Below are 17,202 nucleotides of genomic sequence, written 5' to 3' on the forward strand. Positions count from 1 at the left end.
TGCTGCAGGCAATGCTGCGGAAGGAAAGGAATCAATTGAACAAGCTTGCTGCGACCGAGTCCCTTGCCAATCTCCCACTCCCTGAATTGCACCACTGGATGTCTGCGTGGCAATCTCGTGTAGACTCTAGGATGTCAGCTGTAATACGGCGCCGGTTCCATTAATAATATTCTATTTCGCGTATGTTTGTATTTTCTTCAAACTTCACTGGCTTTTAAGATAAAATACTGAGGTCTAAACCTCCTGAACTTAAAGTTATATGCCAGGGCCTTAAACCTCCTGGGCTTAAGATAATAACACGCCGGGGCCTTAAACCTCCCGGGCTTAAGATAATAACATGCCGGGGCCTTAAACCTCCCGGGCTTAACATAATAACATGCCGGGGCCTTAAACCTCCCGGGCTTAATATAATAAGATGCCGGGGCCTTAAACCTCCCGGGCTTGAGATAATAACATGCCGGGGCCTTAAACCTCCCGGGCTTAACATAATAACATGCCGGGGCCTTAAACCTCCCGGGCTTAATATAATAACATGCCAGGGCCTTAAACCTCCCGGGCTTTAATATGGTAAGATGCCGAGGCCTTAAACCTCCCGGGCTTGAGATAATAACACGTTGGCTCTCTTCTCGGAATGTTACTCAGACCGCCCTGATGACACGTGCCCCTCTCTCTCATCCCAACGGTCGGAGATGTTCCATATTCCGAGGAGCCGATCAGTCTGACACCCTCATGATTACACGTCCTTTCACCTGCCCTGCACAGCTGACAAGGTGCATCCCGTTCGTCCGTATCCATTCAGATCAATGGCGGAGATCCACGATCCAGGTGTATTCTTCTGAACCCATGCGGGCCTTTGGATTACGGCTAGATCTACGGCCCAAATCGTTTCCCCGTTCCTATATATATGTCTCCTTCTCCATCACTCCTTACTCTTTAGCAAACTCAAGCTCTCGCGTCTCGAAACTCTGCACAACCTCCGCTGCATCCTCGACGTCCCGACCACTATTTTTCTTCAACAACAATCCTTGTAAGTCCCTTTCTTTGTCATGTCTTCTTCTCATACTTCTTCTACATCGGGTAGGATCTACCACGGCTCCTCGGAATTTGAGGAAGAGGCCCTGCTTGATAGCCCATCAGTTTCTGCTTCTCCCATTTCTACTTTCCGCCCCCAAAATCCAATTTCCTCTCCTCCTCCCAAAAAACTAAAATTTTCCCATGGGGCTGGGTCTTCAAGCTTCCAGAAGAAAGAGAAGAAGGCAACTTCTTCAAAACCCTCAGCCCGGGTTGCTTCTTCTCCAGCCCAGGCTGCTGCTACTGGCCCCTTGCCGTGGTTTTCCACCATGGCCAGCTCCCTTCGAGCCAAATCAGCCGAGGAGATCCGTCTTCTTGGCTCCATCCCTCCTAATTTTGACATCATCATCCCGGGCCCTAGCAACCGGGCTGACCAACCACCAGAAGGGTGTCTAACCTTCTTCCGAGACCAGGTGGCTAATGGTCTCCGGTTTCCCCTCCACCCCTTCTTTGTCGGGATATCCTCCCTGCTGGGTATTCCCCTTAACCAATTCCATCCTAATGCTATCAGGATGATGACTTGCTTTTTTACTCTTATTTCTATGTACCCTGACATATCCCTTGAGCCTTCCCTTTTCAATTTTTTCTTTATCTGTTATATTGGCGATTACGCCTTTTCCTTCAAGACCCGGTCTCACCACAAACTTTTCGGAGATATCCCTTCCTCCGTCAAGGATTGGAAACGCCGGTTCTTTTATATCCGTCTTCCCCGTCTTCCCGAGTGCCCGGCTGGGTTTATTTCTGCCCTCCCCGCTCAGCCCGGTCTCCCAGAAAATTACCGCACCCTAGACTCTTACACCCTGAGCGAGGAGGTGGTGGGAGGAAAAGTGTATAGCTCCTCCGCCCTCCTTAGTGAAAAGCTCCTGATGGCCTTCGGGCTGAGTCCCAGGATAGAGGACCCTACCGATCGCATCATCGAGGAGTTTGACCCCTCCCGCTCCGGTAGGTTTCCTCTGCTTGCCATTTATATTTCCTTACTTACCTTACGCTTTACCTGTTTTTAATGGGTTGTTCCCTGGTATAATTTCTTTTGCAGAAACCGAGATGAAAGAGGCCTTCATCCAAAAAATAGCTGAGGAAAAGGCCGCTAAAAAGGCTGCCCGAAAAGCTGCTGCTGCTGAGAAAAGGGCCCGAGAGCATCAGGGGTCTTCATCCCGGGTGGCCACTGAAGGCCCGGTCGAGGAGAGGCCGGTACTCCAAGTGCCTGCTACAAAGGAGACCCCAGCTCCTGCCGAGGTTACCGGGCCCTCGGAACACGGGGTTATTATAATTGAGGAGGGGGACAAGTCTCCGGACCAGCCCCTTCTGACTGTCAGGAAAAGGAAAGCTGCCCGGGAGCTGGTTCGTGTTGAGTCCCGGGTGATTACCCAGATGGTTCAGGGGTCTGGGCCCGTCCCCCCGGTGTCCCCCGATGGGTCCTCTCAGGTCCTTCCTGCCACCACTACTCCTCCTGCAATGCCCGGGACTATATTTTCGGCCGGGAGCTCGAAGATGGGCTTCCAAATACTGAAGCGGGTGGTGACTCCTGCCGAGGAGACTATCCTACAGGCTTCGAAGGCCGGGGATCTCATGCTGGAGAGCTTTAACCTCGCGCTGGCTGTATGCTCTCTCCCCTTACTTCTGCTTCTTTGCTTTACTGGTAATACTTTTCCTTATGTGATTTTTGCTTATTCACAGAGCGGGCAGCTGGCCAGGGTGGCTTTTGAGAAGATGAGTGCCCTGCAAGAGAGCACAGAGGCCCGGGTCACCTCTGCCACCGCTCTTCACGAAGGTTCCCTGGCCCGCATTGCTGAACTTAAAAACCTCCATGCGGGGGAACTACGGGGCCAGGAAGATACAATCAATGTCTTGCAGGGCCAGATCGGAGAAGCCCGGGCAGAGATCTTTTCGCTGAAGGCTTTACTGGAGAAGACGGAGGCCCGAGCTGAAAAGCTAGATTTGGATGCCCGGGACGCTCTGGATAATTTCGTGCTGGCCACCGAGAGGGTGAGTGAACTGGAGGCGAATCTTGCAGCTCGGGCCACCTTAGAAGAGGAGTGGCGGGTTGCTTTTCTTGCTACTGCGGAATTCCAGCAGCTGGTGACTAATAAAGCCTTTCCGTATTTCAAGGCGGGCTTTAATAAATGTAAGGGGCAAGTGAAAGAAGCAGGTCTACTGCCTCCGGAGAAGAAGAGCCTCCTAGACTTAGTCCGGGCTGCTAGCTCCCTGCCGGAGGACGGTGCAGAGATCCCGGATGAGGAAGAGTCCGAGGTGGAGGAGGACTCAGAGCCTGAGACTGCCCCTTAGATTTTTGTTTATTTTTCTTCTTACGGTAGTTGTAATAATTTCTCTTTTAATGGATTTTCTCATTCATCCGTGTGTCTTTGTTTTATCTCTGTTAATAATAAGAATTGCAGGGAAACTAGGGCATGGTATCACCCGGGCCTTTAATAATAAACTGAAGGGAAAGCCGGGGCGTGGTGCCACTCGGGCCCTCAATAATAAATTGGAGGGAAGCCGGGGCATGGTACCACCCGGGCCCTTAATAATAAACTGAAGGGAAAGCCGGGGCGTGGTGCCACCCGGGCCCTTAATAATAAATTGAAGGGAAGCCGGGGCATGGTACCACCCGGGCCCTTAATAATAAACTTGAAGGGAAAGCCGGGGCGTGGTGCCACCCGGGCCCTTTAATAATAAACTGAAGGGAAAGCCGGGGCGTGGTGCCACCCGGGCCCTTAATAATAAATTGAAGGGAAGCCGGGGCATGGTACCACCCGGGCCCTTAATAATAAACTGAAGGGAAAGCCGGGGCGTGGTACCACCCGGGCCCTTTATAAATTGTTGGAGGGGAAGCCGGGGCATGGTACCACCCGGGCCCTTTATAATAAATTGAAGGGAGGCCGGGGCATGGTACCACCCGGGCCCTTTAAAATAAACTTTCCTGAAGCTTGCTTTTTATTGCCAAGTATTTACAAGGGATTTACAAAAACTTCTAAGGAAAATATTTCTTAAGATGGAAAGCATTCCAGGGCCTTTTGAGAGGACGGCCTTGCCCATCTTCAAGATAATAAGTGCTTGAGCTAACTTTGCGCACCACCTTGTAAGGACCTTCCCATCGGGCCTCAAGCTTGCCAACATCTCCAGCCGGATTTGCTTTTTTCAGGACCATATCTCCTATCTGGAATTCCCGATGTCGGACCCTTTGGTTATAAGTTTTCATCACCCGACGCCGATAAGCCTCCATTTTGATTGCCGCTCTTTCTCTCCTTTCTTCAATGAGATCGAGTTCATTGGCCCGGGCCTTATCATTATCCTCCGGATATGCGTGCACCCGGGTTGAGGTTTGCCCGATCTCGGCCGGGAGCACTGCTTCAGAACCATACACCAGGCTGAATGGTGTTTCCCCAGTAGCCGTTCGAGGTGTGGTACGGTATGCCCAAAGAACACTGGGCAACTCTTCTACCCAGTCTTTTCCAACTCCGTATAATCGAGCTCTGAGTGCCTGGACAATAGTGCGGTTGGTTACCTCAGTCTGCCCATTGGCTTGTGGGTAAGCAACTGAGGTAAAAGCCTGAGTAATCTTCATCTCCTCGCACCAAGCCCTGACTTTATTCCCCTGGAATTGCCTGCCGTTGTCAGATATAAGCTTTCGGGGAATCCCGAACCTGCAGACAATATTTTTCCATAGGAATTTAAGAACCTCTCCCTCCGTGATTTTAGCCAGGGGCTCTGCTTCCACCCATTTAGAGAAGTAATCAATCCCTACGAGCAAAAATTTTTTTTGAGCTCGGGCCACAGGGAAGGATCCCACGATATCCAGGCCCCACTGATCAAAAGGGCAAGAGGCCCGGATAGGCTTCATCAGGGCAGTTGGGTGGTGATTAATGTTGCTATACCTTTGGCATCCCTCACATGAGCGGACCATCCGGGCAGAATCTTGATGCATAGTAGGCCACCAGAATCCAGCAAGCAAAGCCTTCCTAGCCAGGGAGGTTGCTCCAAGATGATCTCCGCAGCAGCCCTCATGAATCTCCCTTAGAACATAAATGGACTCGTCCCCGGAGATACACTTGAGAAGGGGACCTTGGAAAGACCGCCGGTATAGGATGTCATTGATCACAACAAAACGAGCTGCTCTCTTTTTGATTTGACTGGCCTCCTTGGCATCCTCGGGTAGATGGGACCGGGAGATGTAGTCAAGGATGGGGGTGGCCCAATCATCTTCCCGGGTTTTAGGAGGCTCGGTATCCACTGAGGATACCAGGCTAGTGTGGTAAGATATACCCGGTTCCCGATAGTCAGTAAGTGAAGCCGCCATTTTTGCCAGGGCATCGGCTTCAGTATTTTTCTCTCGGGGAATCTGCTCTACGCTCCAATCTATGAAATATGCTGATAACTCCCTGATGATAGTCAAGTATTTTACAAACTTCTCCTCCCGGACCTCATACGCTCCCTTTACTTGTTGGGCTACCAACTGCGAATCTGTATAAATAATGACCCGAGTAGCTCCAGCATTCCGGGCTGCTTTTATCCCGATGATAACGGCCTCATACTCTGCTTCATTGTTGGAGGCCCGGAAGTCCAACTTAACTGCCAACTGTATTTTTTCCTCGGTGGGTGATATCAATAGTACTCCCACCCCGCTGCCATCTTTGCCGGAAGCCCCGTCTACAAATATCCTCCAAATTCCCTCGATATCGGGGACAATCATCTCAGTGATAAAATCTGACAAGGCCTGGGCTTTAATCGCCTTCCGGGGTTGGTACTCGATGTCATACTCTCCCAATTCTACAGTCCACTTTACCAGCCTTCCCGAGATCTCTGGCTGAGTCATGATTCTCCCGAGAGGGGTATTGGTCAGCACCGTGATAGGATGAGACAAGAAGTACGGGCGAAGTTTTCGTGCTGTAATTATCAGGGCCAGAGCCACCTTCTCTACTTCGGTATATCTAACCTCGGGCCCTTTGAGTGCGTGACTCACATAATAGACCGGCCTTTGATCAGTACCTTCTTCTCGGATCAGTACAGAGCTGACAGCATATTCGGTAGCCGAAAGGTACACCCAAAGTTTCTCTCCGGGTCCAGGCTTCTCAAGGACAGGGAGCCCGGCTAGGTGATTCTTCAATTCTTTGAAAGCCTTCTCACATTTTTCATCCCAGCCAAACTCTTTGGCTCTCCTTAGGGCTTGGAAGAAAGGGTAACTCCGGTGTGCAGATCGAGAAATAAAGCGTGATAAGGCGACGATTCTCCCTGTGAGCCTCTGTACATCCTTGACTGATTTTGGGGATGCCATTTCAGTAATAGACCTGACTTTCTCCGGATTGACCTCAATTCCTCTCTCGGTGACCATGAACCCAAGGAACTTGCCACTCTTAACTCCAAATGTGCATTTGGCTGTGTTTAACCTCACCCCATACTCTCGGAGAGTAGAAAAAGTCTCTTCGAGGTCTGGGATGAGCTCATTGTGTGCCCGAGATTTCACCAAGATATCGTCTACGTAAACCTCGATATTCCGCCCGGCTTGCTTGGTGAATATCTTGTCCATCAATCTTTGATATGTAGCCCCGGCATTTTTTAACCCAAAGGGCATGACCACATAGCAAAAGGTTCCTCCCGAGGTAATGAAGCTAACCTTCTCCTGATCTTCCCGGGCCAAGGGGATCTGATGGTACCCCTGGTAGGCATCCATGAAGCACAGCAATTCATACCCCGATGTCGAATCCACCAGTTGATCAATCCGGGGTAGGGGATAGCAGTCTTTTGGGCAGGCTTTGTTTAGATCCCTGAAGTCAACACACATCCTCCATTTGCCAGCTGATTTGGGTACCAAGACTACATTGGATAGCCAGGTGGGAAACTGGATTTCTCTAATCTGCCCGGCCCTCAATAGTTCCCCCACTTGATCAGCAATTACTTTATCCTTCTCGGGACCGAAGTGTCTCTTCCTCTGCTTTACTGCCCGAGAACCCGGGATGATATTTAACTTGTGCTCTGCTACGTGGGGGGAGATTCCTATCAATTCTGATGAGGACCATGCGAAGATATCCGCATTCTTTGCTAGGCACTGTAGTAATTGAGCCCGGGTCACTGGCTCAAGATCCCGGGCTATCTTTGTTGTTTTCAAGGGCTGCCCGGGTAAGATGCTTACTTCCTCCTGCTCCTCCCCTTCCACCATGTATACCTGTTGGATAGAGTGCACCTCCTCCTTCCCTGGTCTCCTACTCTCTCCACTTCGTCGGGCTCTTTTATTTTCAACTTTGACGGTTTCCGCATAGCACTTGCGGGAAGAGGGCTGATCTCCCCTTACTTCTCCAACTCTGTTCCCCACCGGGAACTTTAACTTCTGATGGTAAGCCGAGGCTACAGCTCGGAGAGCGTTCATAGCCGGCCTGCCTAAAATGATATTGTAAGAGGTAGGAGCACTTACCACCGTGAAAACCGTCATCACCGTCTTCCTGAGCTCCTCAGCTCCTATTGTGAGGGGCAAGGTGATTTCCCCCCGGGGGTAAACTGTGTGGCCAGCAAATCCGAATAATGCCGTTTCCACTGGCTGCAACTGGTAGCCCTCCAAGTCCATCTGATCCAAGACCTCCTGGAAAATAATGTTCACCGTGCTTCCTGAATCGATGAAAATCCGGCGGATGTCATAATTTGCCACCTTCGCTTGGATGACCAGGGCATCATTGTGTGGGAGGCTGACTCCCTGCAGATCCCGGGGACCAAAACTGATCACCGGCCCCTCATCCCTCCCTACATCCTCCACTCCAAAACTCTCTTGTCGGGAATGTGCTTTCCTGGCCCGGTTGGAATCTCCATCCGTTGATCCCCCCGAGATCATTTTAATCACCCCAAGGGTGGGCGACCCTCCTCCGTCCCTGTTTTCCCGACCACGAGACGTTTGACCGATATTATCTTTTTTTTCTTGTCTGACCTGGCCTTTATCCCCCGGTTTGTACCCTGCATCTTTATTTACCCACGGGAGCCCCCGGGGCTTCTTTGTTAACTGTGTCTGCTCCCCGGGGCCCGACTGGGAAGGGGCCCGTTTCAGTCGTCGGCACTCACTTGTGCTGTGAGCACATTCTCCATGATAGGAGCACATCTTGGGAGCGTGTGGCAGGGTTGGAGGTGACCGATATAATTTGGGTCCCTGATCACCGCTGCAAAGATGGACTCCTTCATCCCTGCGCGGCTTCATGGGGGCGTATCTAGAGAAACGCCCGAGATTATTTCCCCGGGCGTTGTCCTCAGCTTTCCCGACTCGATCATTTCTTTCTCGACGGGTGGACTCCCTCTTCTGCCGTTGCGCTTCCTCCATGTTTATGTACTTTTCTGCTCGGGACAGCAGATCCTCAAAATTCCCGGGCTGCTTTTTCACCAAAGACCTGAAAAAATCTCCCTCCTTGAGTCCCTGAGTGAACACTGTAGTTTTGGTTTCAGGAGCACAAGCCGGCACCTCCAGGGATGCTTTATTGAACCGGCGAATGTACGCCCGAAGAGATTCATCACCTGATTGCTTTACCTCGAATAAGCTAAAGGCAGTCTTCTTATACCTCTTGCTGCTGCTAAAATGGTGCAAGAAAGTGTCTCTGAAACCTGCAAAAGATTGTATGCTCCGGGGTTTCAACTTTTCAAACCACCTCTGGGCAGAGTCCACTAAGGTGGTGAGGAACACCTTGCACTTGATTTTGTCAGAGTAGCAATGTAACATGGCCATATTCTCAAACCGGGTGAGATGCTCGTCAGGGTCTGAGTTTCCATCATACTCCCGTATTTTGGTAGCTTTGAAATGAGCTGGGAGGGGCTCACTCAATATCTCCAGGGAGAAAGGGCATCCCTGGGAAGCATCCGGGGCTGAAACCTGAGATGACCCTGCTTTAGCTTCCAACTCTTTCACTTTCTTCTTTAAATCTTCTAGCTCCTGGACCATAGAAAAGGTAGGAGCTTTGGAAAATGCCTGGGAATTCTCTTCTCGGTCTCTTTCTTTTTCAAGAGGAGACTCTCCCATTGCCTCATTTTCCTTTGAATGACTGGGTTCAGGTAGGCCCCTTTCGGCGAGGGCTTTTTGGACCGCAGCAGCTATCAACTGAGCCAACTCCTCTGGGAGGTGACTGGGCAACGAATTTTCTTGACCTCCTTCCGGATTTTGAGGACCAGAGTGGTTCCCCGTAGTTTTACGAGTGGTAACCATATCTACGTCTTCAGCTACAGTTTCCCACAGACGGCGCCAATGATGTCAACCGGGCAAATCGGGTGGTAGCCGGGTGGGCGATTTGCCAAGTCGAGTGTTTAGATATATATGCGAACGTTAATACGAGCTACTGATGGCCCAGGGTGGTTGAGCTCCCTGTCACCTGAATGACAACGCCCGGGATGATTTGAGTAGTAACCCTGAAACCACAGAATGTTAGGGGAGCGCCGGAAGTTGTTCCGGCGTATCCACTCCGACGCTCAAGTCAGTGATGTACGCAAAGGAAAACTTCGAAAGTAAGACTATTTGTGAGTGCTTGTGAGTATTCAGAGAAGAGTCGATACCTCTGTAAAACACCAATGGAGGGTACTTATAGATGAAGCTGGTGGATAACTTGCCCGTAAAGTTCGGATGGTGGTCCATGACTTGAGATCATGGGCCACGTTGCAAAGTGGTGGGCCATGTACTGGGAGTGGACTTGGTCATGGAGTGTGGGAGGATGGGCTCCGTGATGTCCGGAAGACGTGGTAGTCAGAACGTGTCTCTTCCCCGGATATCTTCCACCCGGGTGCTTCGGAGGTACTTTTCGGACCGGGAAGTTTTTACCCCGGGTATTGGCTAATTATTCACTGGGCGGTGGCTCGCCAAGTAGTTCATTGGGAATTCTTCAGATAACTGAGTGCACAACTTGCCGGGCGTCTGAAGATCCGGAATCCCGTTTTTCACCCCGGTTTAATGAAAGTAATTGCATTTTGATATTTTTTCCCTGCTCTAATCTTGCCCAAGTTTGAGGACCTCTCGGGTTAGGGTCTGTATCCGGGGCCCGGGTTCCCTTGGGGCATCAATAATATTTTTTTCAAATAAAATATTATTCTCACAAACTTGTCCGTGAAACTTGTATGGCAAAAAAAAAGGAGTCCAGCCCGAGCAGTGAAAGTCGATGAGTTCAGAACTGAAATGGATAATAACTATTTACTGCAAAAACAACATCACATTGTTCATTTGTTGCTTTCGATGCGCAGATTTTTTAAAAAAAACTCAGATTCGAACAATCAAATCAACCCTCACCTCTGTTGTTTCGATTTAAGAAGAAGTATTCAGCTCAATTTGGTGGTAAACATATTGCCAGAAAAAAACAGGGCAATTGATGCACAGAGAACGGTTGGATTTACATTAAATTATGAACGTGGACACTGCTCTTAGTACTGTGTAATGATAATAATAGACAATACTCATTTTTCATGTATGACGAAGTAAGTGAGTGTTTCATCAATTATCAGAAACTAAATTTTTTTATCAATATTTTTTCAGAGGAACTCCGAAAATTTACTCAGTACACGTCGAAGAATAACGTCTTGGGTTCAATCGGTAAAAAAATTCAATAATAATGGTAATAGGTGATGATGATACCCCTGTAAGAGCCCGGGTCATGGATGACCCGGAATATCAAATGGATTCCCAAATCCGAGTGAGTCTGCAGATGGATTCTTCTGGAGCCGGGCAGGCGCAAGTCCATGCTCTACTCTCCGGGCAGTCATAGGCCCGGGCTCTTGTATAAATCTCCAGGGAGGCATTCTACCCGGCCACCTCGATATGAGCACCGCACTCGAGTATACTAGCAGAATAGGATGTGGGCGACTGTCCCATCTCTGACAGGGAACCCGGGCCCCGGATACAGACCCTGACCCGAGAGGTCCTCAAACTTGGGCAAGATTAGAGCAGGGAGAAAATATCAAAATGCAATTACTTTCATTAAACCGGGGTGAAAAACGGGATTCCGGATCTTCAGACGCCCGGCAAGTTGTGCACTCAGTTATCTGAGGAATTCCCAATGAACTACTTGGCGAGCCACCGCCCAGTGAATAATTAGCCAATACCCGGGGTAAAAACTTCCCGGTCCGAAAAGTACCTCCGAAGCACCCGGGTGGAAGATATCCGGGGAAGAGATACGTTCTGACTACCACGTCTTCCGGACATCACGGAGCCCATCCTCCCACACTCCATGACCAAGTCCACTCCCAGTACATGGCCCACCACTTTGCAACGTGGCCCATGATCTCAAGTCATGGACCACCATCCGAACTTTACGGGCAAGTTATCCACCAGCTTCATCTATAAGTACCCTCCGTTGGTGTTTCACAGAGGTATCGACTCTTCTCTGAATACTCACAAGCACTCACAAATATTCTTACTTTCGAAGTTTTCCTTTGCGTACATCACTGACTTGAGCGTCAGAGTGGATACGCCGGAACAACTTCCGGCGCTCCCCTAACATTCTGTGGTTTCAGGGTTACTACTCAAATCATCCCGGGCGTTGTCGTTCAGGTGACAGGGAGCTCAACTACCCTGGGCCATCAGTAGCTCGTATTAACATTCGCATATATATCTAAACACTCGACTTGGCAAATCGCCCACCCGGCTACCACCCGATTTGCCCGGTTGACATCAGGTGAAGTAAAGAAAATGGGGAAAAAGGAAAAGAAAAGTAAATATTTTACTGATGGATTAATATTCGTTAGTTCTGTTTATACTCTTGGAAATATATTTAATCGACTCAATAAATTGGTGCAGCCATTGGTATTTTTTTTTTTGTTGGGAAAATTTTCTTGTGTAAAAAATTAAAATTTAAACTCTCATCTCGATTTTATATTATAACCTAATATTTGCCCCTATAGTTATATGACATTAAGAACTAAGGGCACTCACAATGGGGTGTTATAACACCCATTTAACACCCCTCTCCATTGAGGGTATGGGGCGTTCAATTATTTGAACGCTCATGTGTCAGTTTATTTTTAAAAAAAAATCGAAAAATTAGCGACGGTTTTTATAACACCTATTAAACACCTCTCTCCATTGAGGGTATGGGGCGTTCAATTCTTTGAACGCCCATGTGTCAGTTTATTTTTAAAAAAATTGGTTTAATGTATTATTTTATGTTATTTAATGTATTGGTTTAAAGTAACCATTGGAATATAGCCATTGCAAAGTAGCCGTTGGAATATAGACGGCTAGTGAACGGCTACTTTAATAAAAAATTCAAAATTTCATCTACAAATACTCATCACTTTACACAACTTATTTCAATCATGTGTGGAGAATCGTAAAAGACCGTCCAATGTTTACTCCACAGTCCGTCGATCACCTTGTTAGCACAAAGAAGGCAAGGACCTCGGAGTCAGGGGCAAGCAACACCTCATCTAACCAAAATGCAAGTCTACATGTAGACTTAAATGAAGAAGAAACTCGTCCAATGGGTCATAAGGCAGCAAAGGGAAAGGGAAAAGGGAATATGAAATCTGACATTGAAGGTATGACAATAAATTTGGACAATATGTTTGCAAAATTTACTGAGTATACAAGCGTAAAAAAGGTTGAAGTTGAAATGAAACAAAAACAACTCGAAGTTGATGAGATGCAAGCGAAAGCTGCCTTAGCCAAAGTTCAATTAAAGGAATACGCAATCCTTTCGAAAGACACTTCAGTGACTTCACAAATGACAGAGGAGCAACTTATCATCCACGAACATCTATGTGAATAGATTAGGGGGAGATGGAATATGTTTTTATTTATTGTAATTTTCTATTATTGTACTCTTCAATTATCGTAATTTTCGATTATTGTACTTTTCAATTATTCGATTAATTTTAAATAAATGAAGCTCGTAATATAAGATAAAATTATTTTACGCAATAAATATATTTAAAATTAATAATATTATTTATTTTAAATAATAATCATTTAAATTGTGTAAAAAAATTGAAATTATATTTATTTAATGTAAAATAAGAATAATGATAAATGAGTGGATAGCGGGACCCATAAATAATGAGTATTAATGTTAAAATGAATGTGAGAGAATGAATATGTTAATGTAATGTGTATGTGGCATGTGGACCCCATACTTTTTAATGAGGTTGTGGGTATTATAACACCCACCAATGCGTGTGCTCTAATAGACTAATCACGTAAAGAGGGGGCGCGTCCATTCTCTCTCAAAATAAACAATGCAACAACTCTAACCCTAATTCCATTGTATCATTCCTATGAAATTCCTCTCCGAAGCCGACAATCATGCATTCAACTCGGCGTTGCGGGTGAGATCGACGAATAAATTTTCAGTTTGGGAGAGTAATCTCACAAGAAGGGCACGATGAAGTTATGACTTAGGTTGCTATATTTTTTAATTTGGAAGATAATGGACTCACAGCATCTTGCTGTGCACATATTGAATTTTTTTTATTTTTTCTTTTAATTTTTTCACTTTTTTGCCTCTTTTTTTCTCTTTTGTTTCTTTCCATTTTCCTCCATTTTTTTCCGTTTCCACAAACATTATCAGATAATTTTATATAAAATAATATAAACATTTTAATTCTTTTATGTTAAATTAATAATTTTGCAATTAAAAATTACTATATTAAATTTTTACATGTGAAAAACTGTGTCATTTTTTTCCCGAATTTGATGAGTATCATTAATTTGTTTTCCAATAAACAAAAATTTTAACAATATAAAACTATTAACATGTTAATGCTTAAATTAAAATTTAGAACATTTTCATCATGCAATATCAAAAACTAAAATTCAACACCAGTACACCACATTTCTATCAAAAAATAAATAATTCATACATTTTGAAACTTCATTTCAACTAACAATGTTAATCGGCTATTCTTTAAATAAAAAACTACTCAAAAGTATTATTGGATATATTTCCATTGAAATCCACGACTTCAAGAAAATGGTAAGGATGATCAAATTGTGCCTACATTAAATAACAATAAATATTATAAAATCAATTTTAACATATAAGAATTAATATTTTTTGGCTTCAGATTTTACCTAATAAAAAATTTCTATATATCATGTAAAAAAAAGAAGAATAAAAAAGGTTAATTTTTTTAGTGGGAAATTTTGAAACCATTGTTAAAATATTTCTATAGAACGCAAGATTCGGTATTCAATGATACCCCTTTCGTGTTTTATAAGTTCATTTATCTAATAATATATCCTACGACACAAAAACTTTCGTTAGACGGTCTCACGAAATAATTTTGTGAGACGAATTTCATATTTGAATTATTCATGAATTTTTTTTTATTTTTTATAACAAACATTTTAATTATTATTTTAAATATGAGCAAAGTTGACTCGTCTCATAGATAAAAATCCGTGAAACTGTTTCAAGAGAGAGCTACTAATCCCGTAAATATGATTAATAATAAATGAAAATCCAACTGGCGCAGAAAATGTAAAATATTAATTGCTTATATGGCTTATTTTTATTTGTCATGTTTTTTAAAATTAAAATAATTTAAAAAACACTCTTTTTAAAATTTCAAGATATAATATTTTTTCTTCTTCCAAATTCCAATTTAAAAAAGAAAAATGTTTAATTTTTGTACGCATGTGTAGGAAAGCCAGACGCTAGTTAACAATAGTGGGTGAAACTTGGTGTCCAGATACTTTTTCAGGGAGAAGAGTAAAAATTGTAAAAGAGAAGAATAAAAAAAATAAAAAAATTACCATGTAAGCACATCATCATGAAAAAGTCGATGAAAAATCTCCAATCAAAATATTTCTTTGGGTTCACTTCTTACCCACAAAATTATGGTACTATGTCATATAAAATGTGGTGCACTTCATGTGAAAATGTGATACTAAAAAAATACCCAAGGACTGAACACAAAAAAAATCGACGACTGAAGACTGAAAGTCAATTTCCCGCAGCATCATCCACTGCAGGTGATCCAGGTCCATTTAGATACTAATACATCATATTACTATTGGTATAAATAGTTAGTACTTATTTATAAATATAAAAATTCTGATTAAAAAAAACAATGATACCATATATCTAGGCAGGGAAATTTGTAAATAAATATAGTCGACTATATTTTTAAGAAATTAATCTCTGTATTTGAAATATACTTGAGTGATCATTTTTATAAATTTAAAAAAAAAACATAATTGATTGATGGAGGTTAAAAAATTACTGCGTTTAGGCTATCTAATTTAGGCGCTTCCTAATTCTTTCTTAAAAGAGCATGTCTCTTATGAGACGGTCTCACGAATATTTATTTTTTAGACTGATCAATCCTATCGATATTCACAATAAAAAGTAATACTCTTAGCATAAAAAGTAAATTTTTCATTGATAACCCAAATAAGATATCTGTCTCACAAAATACAACATATGAGAACGTCTCAAACAAGTTTTTGTCTTCTTAAAATAACTAAAAATAAAAATGGTATCAAGCCAACTTGCATGAATGAATGAAAGGGGAAAATAAAATAATGGAAAGGAAAGAAAAAGAAAATTTATTAGCACAAGAAAACATGCCAAAATAATGAAACCTCATTCAAATTAATCGATATAATCATCAAAATCTTTGCATATAAATAATCTATGTGAAATATTTGATGTTTTATAGAACTGCCCTTTTATGGGAAAATGGTTCGACGGATCCAAAATATCAAATCATCGCCTCGATACAAGCTTTTTTCACCATTCCACAAACGGGGCAAGAATCAAGAAAAGCCTCGCAATCTCTGCATGAACAAAGATGCCTACATGGCAGCAAAATCACACACGAATTCCGATTATTACAGCTTCTGCAAATGATCTTCGAGTTAAAATGGTCCCGATTATAGGTTCTTTTTTCTTCCATGATTTGGCAGCAAGATTCTGCATCCTCGGCGGCATTGGATGATAGATTCACAGCTTCTTTCAGTCGCTGGATTGTGCTGTTCAATGATGCAACCTTTGCTTCGTTTTCTTTGGTTAACCTCCGCCACGCTTGATTCTCAATCTCCATTCTTTGTAAAAAATGTTGGAGCTCAACCGATCTGTTCTTGGCTTTTGAGATTTGTTCTTCTCTTTGTTTGAGTAAATGTAGAGTTTTTGATTCGTATATCTTCAAGAACAGTGCGTTTTGACGCTTTCTCTGTTCTTGCAATGCCAGTCTGAGTCTCTCGTTCTGTCCATTTTTCAAGGAAAAAAATTGAAACCAATCGAAACCCATCGCAAATTTAATGTTTCTGGACCAACCCAGCTTCGGAAAACAACATAGAATCATCAAAAAAGACCGAAAAACAGGATCTTTTCTAGAAGAAAAAATACAACAGGCTCCCATTTATCTCACCCGTAAACTTATGAATCCATCGATTTCCATCCTCTGTTTCTCAATCTGTGCCGATAAACTCCCAGAAAAATCCAGAGTCTGACCAAGTTGCACCGACAGTTGCTGCTGTTGAGGAACGAAACACAAGCCATTGAATCCACACGCATTTTCCATTAACAAATCCTGAGTCCCCCCCAATGCAAAACCAAGATTTTCTGAATACAACTGCGCTTCAATCGCCATCGAATTTAACCACAAATATCCAACCAAAAATGAACCAAATCGAATAGGGTTCGATGCAAAACAAGAAACTTTAGCCTATAAAACTTTTTCTCTGCTCGGGAAAACAGCCGATTATAAGAGAAGAGGTGGGTTGTGTGGGGTATTTTATATTTATCATGGAAGGTGACAATTAACTTAATAAACAATGAAATTTATTATGTATATAGATAAATTCATATAATGTTCATTGAATGAAAGTAACTGAAATAATTTTTAAAAAATAAAATAAAATAAAATGAAATGAGGGGGGAGGTGGGCAGGCTCGGGACTCGTCATAATTTTGTATTGTTTACTTGTCTTTCTCTCAATTCTTGTGAAGCATTAAAGAGGGATGATAAGCAAATGGCATACACATGCAGATTTTGTGATCAAACCATCGGTTCAAGATTTTAGAGTCACACGTATTCAATATTTTTATACCTCAATAATTTTGTAAAACAAATATTTTATTCGATTTAAATAAAAAATATTATTTTAAAAATAAATTGGGTAGAATGCCTCAATTCAATTATAGTAGAAAACATTGTGTTCACATATTTGTGTATGTATCTATATATA

At 43.8% G+C, this 17,202-nt stretch overlaps 1 protein-coding gene across 1 annotated transcript; it reads right to left on the bottom strand.

The window, feature by feature from the left end:
- Positions 1 to 15,542: 15,542 nt before the first annotated feature.
- Positions 15,543 to 16,920, bottom strand: LOC140814077 (probable BOI-related E3 ubiquitin-protein ligase 3). Its single transcript, XM_073172935.1, has 2 exons — positions 16,384 to 16,920; positions 15,543 to 16,218 (listed from the first exon to the last, which is right to left on the bottom strand). Exons 1-2 carry the CDS (start codon positions 16,603 to 16,605, stop codon positions 15,715 to 15,717), a joined length of 726 nt encoding a protein of 241 aa, XP_073029036.1. The 5' UTR covers positions 16,606 to 16,920; the 3' UTR covers positions 15,543 to 15,714.
- Between the last annotated feature and the right edge of the window lie 282 nt (positions 16,921 to 17,202).

The sequence above is a fragment of the Primulina eburnea genome, chromosome 15, assembly GCF_022965805.1.
Source record: "Primulina eburnea isolate SZY01 chromosome 15, ASM2296580v1, whole genome shotgun sequence".
Taxonomy (NCBI): Eukaryota; Viridiplantae; Streptophyta; class Magnoliopsida; order Lamiales; family Gesneriaceae; genus Primulina; species Primulina eburnea.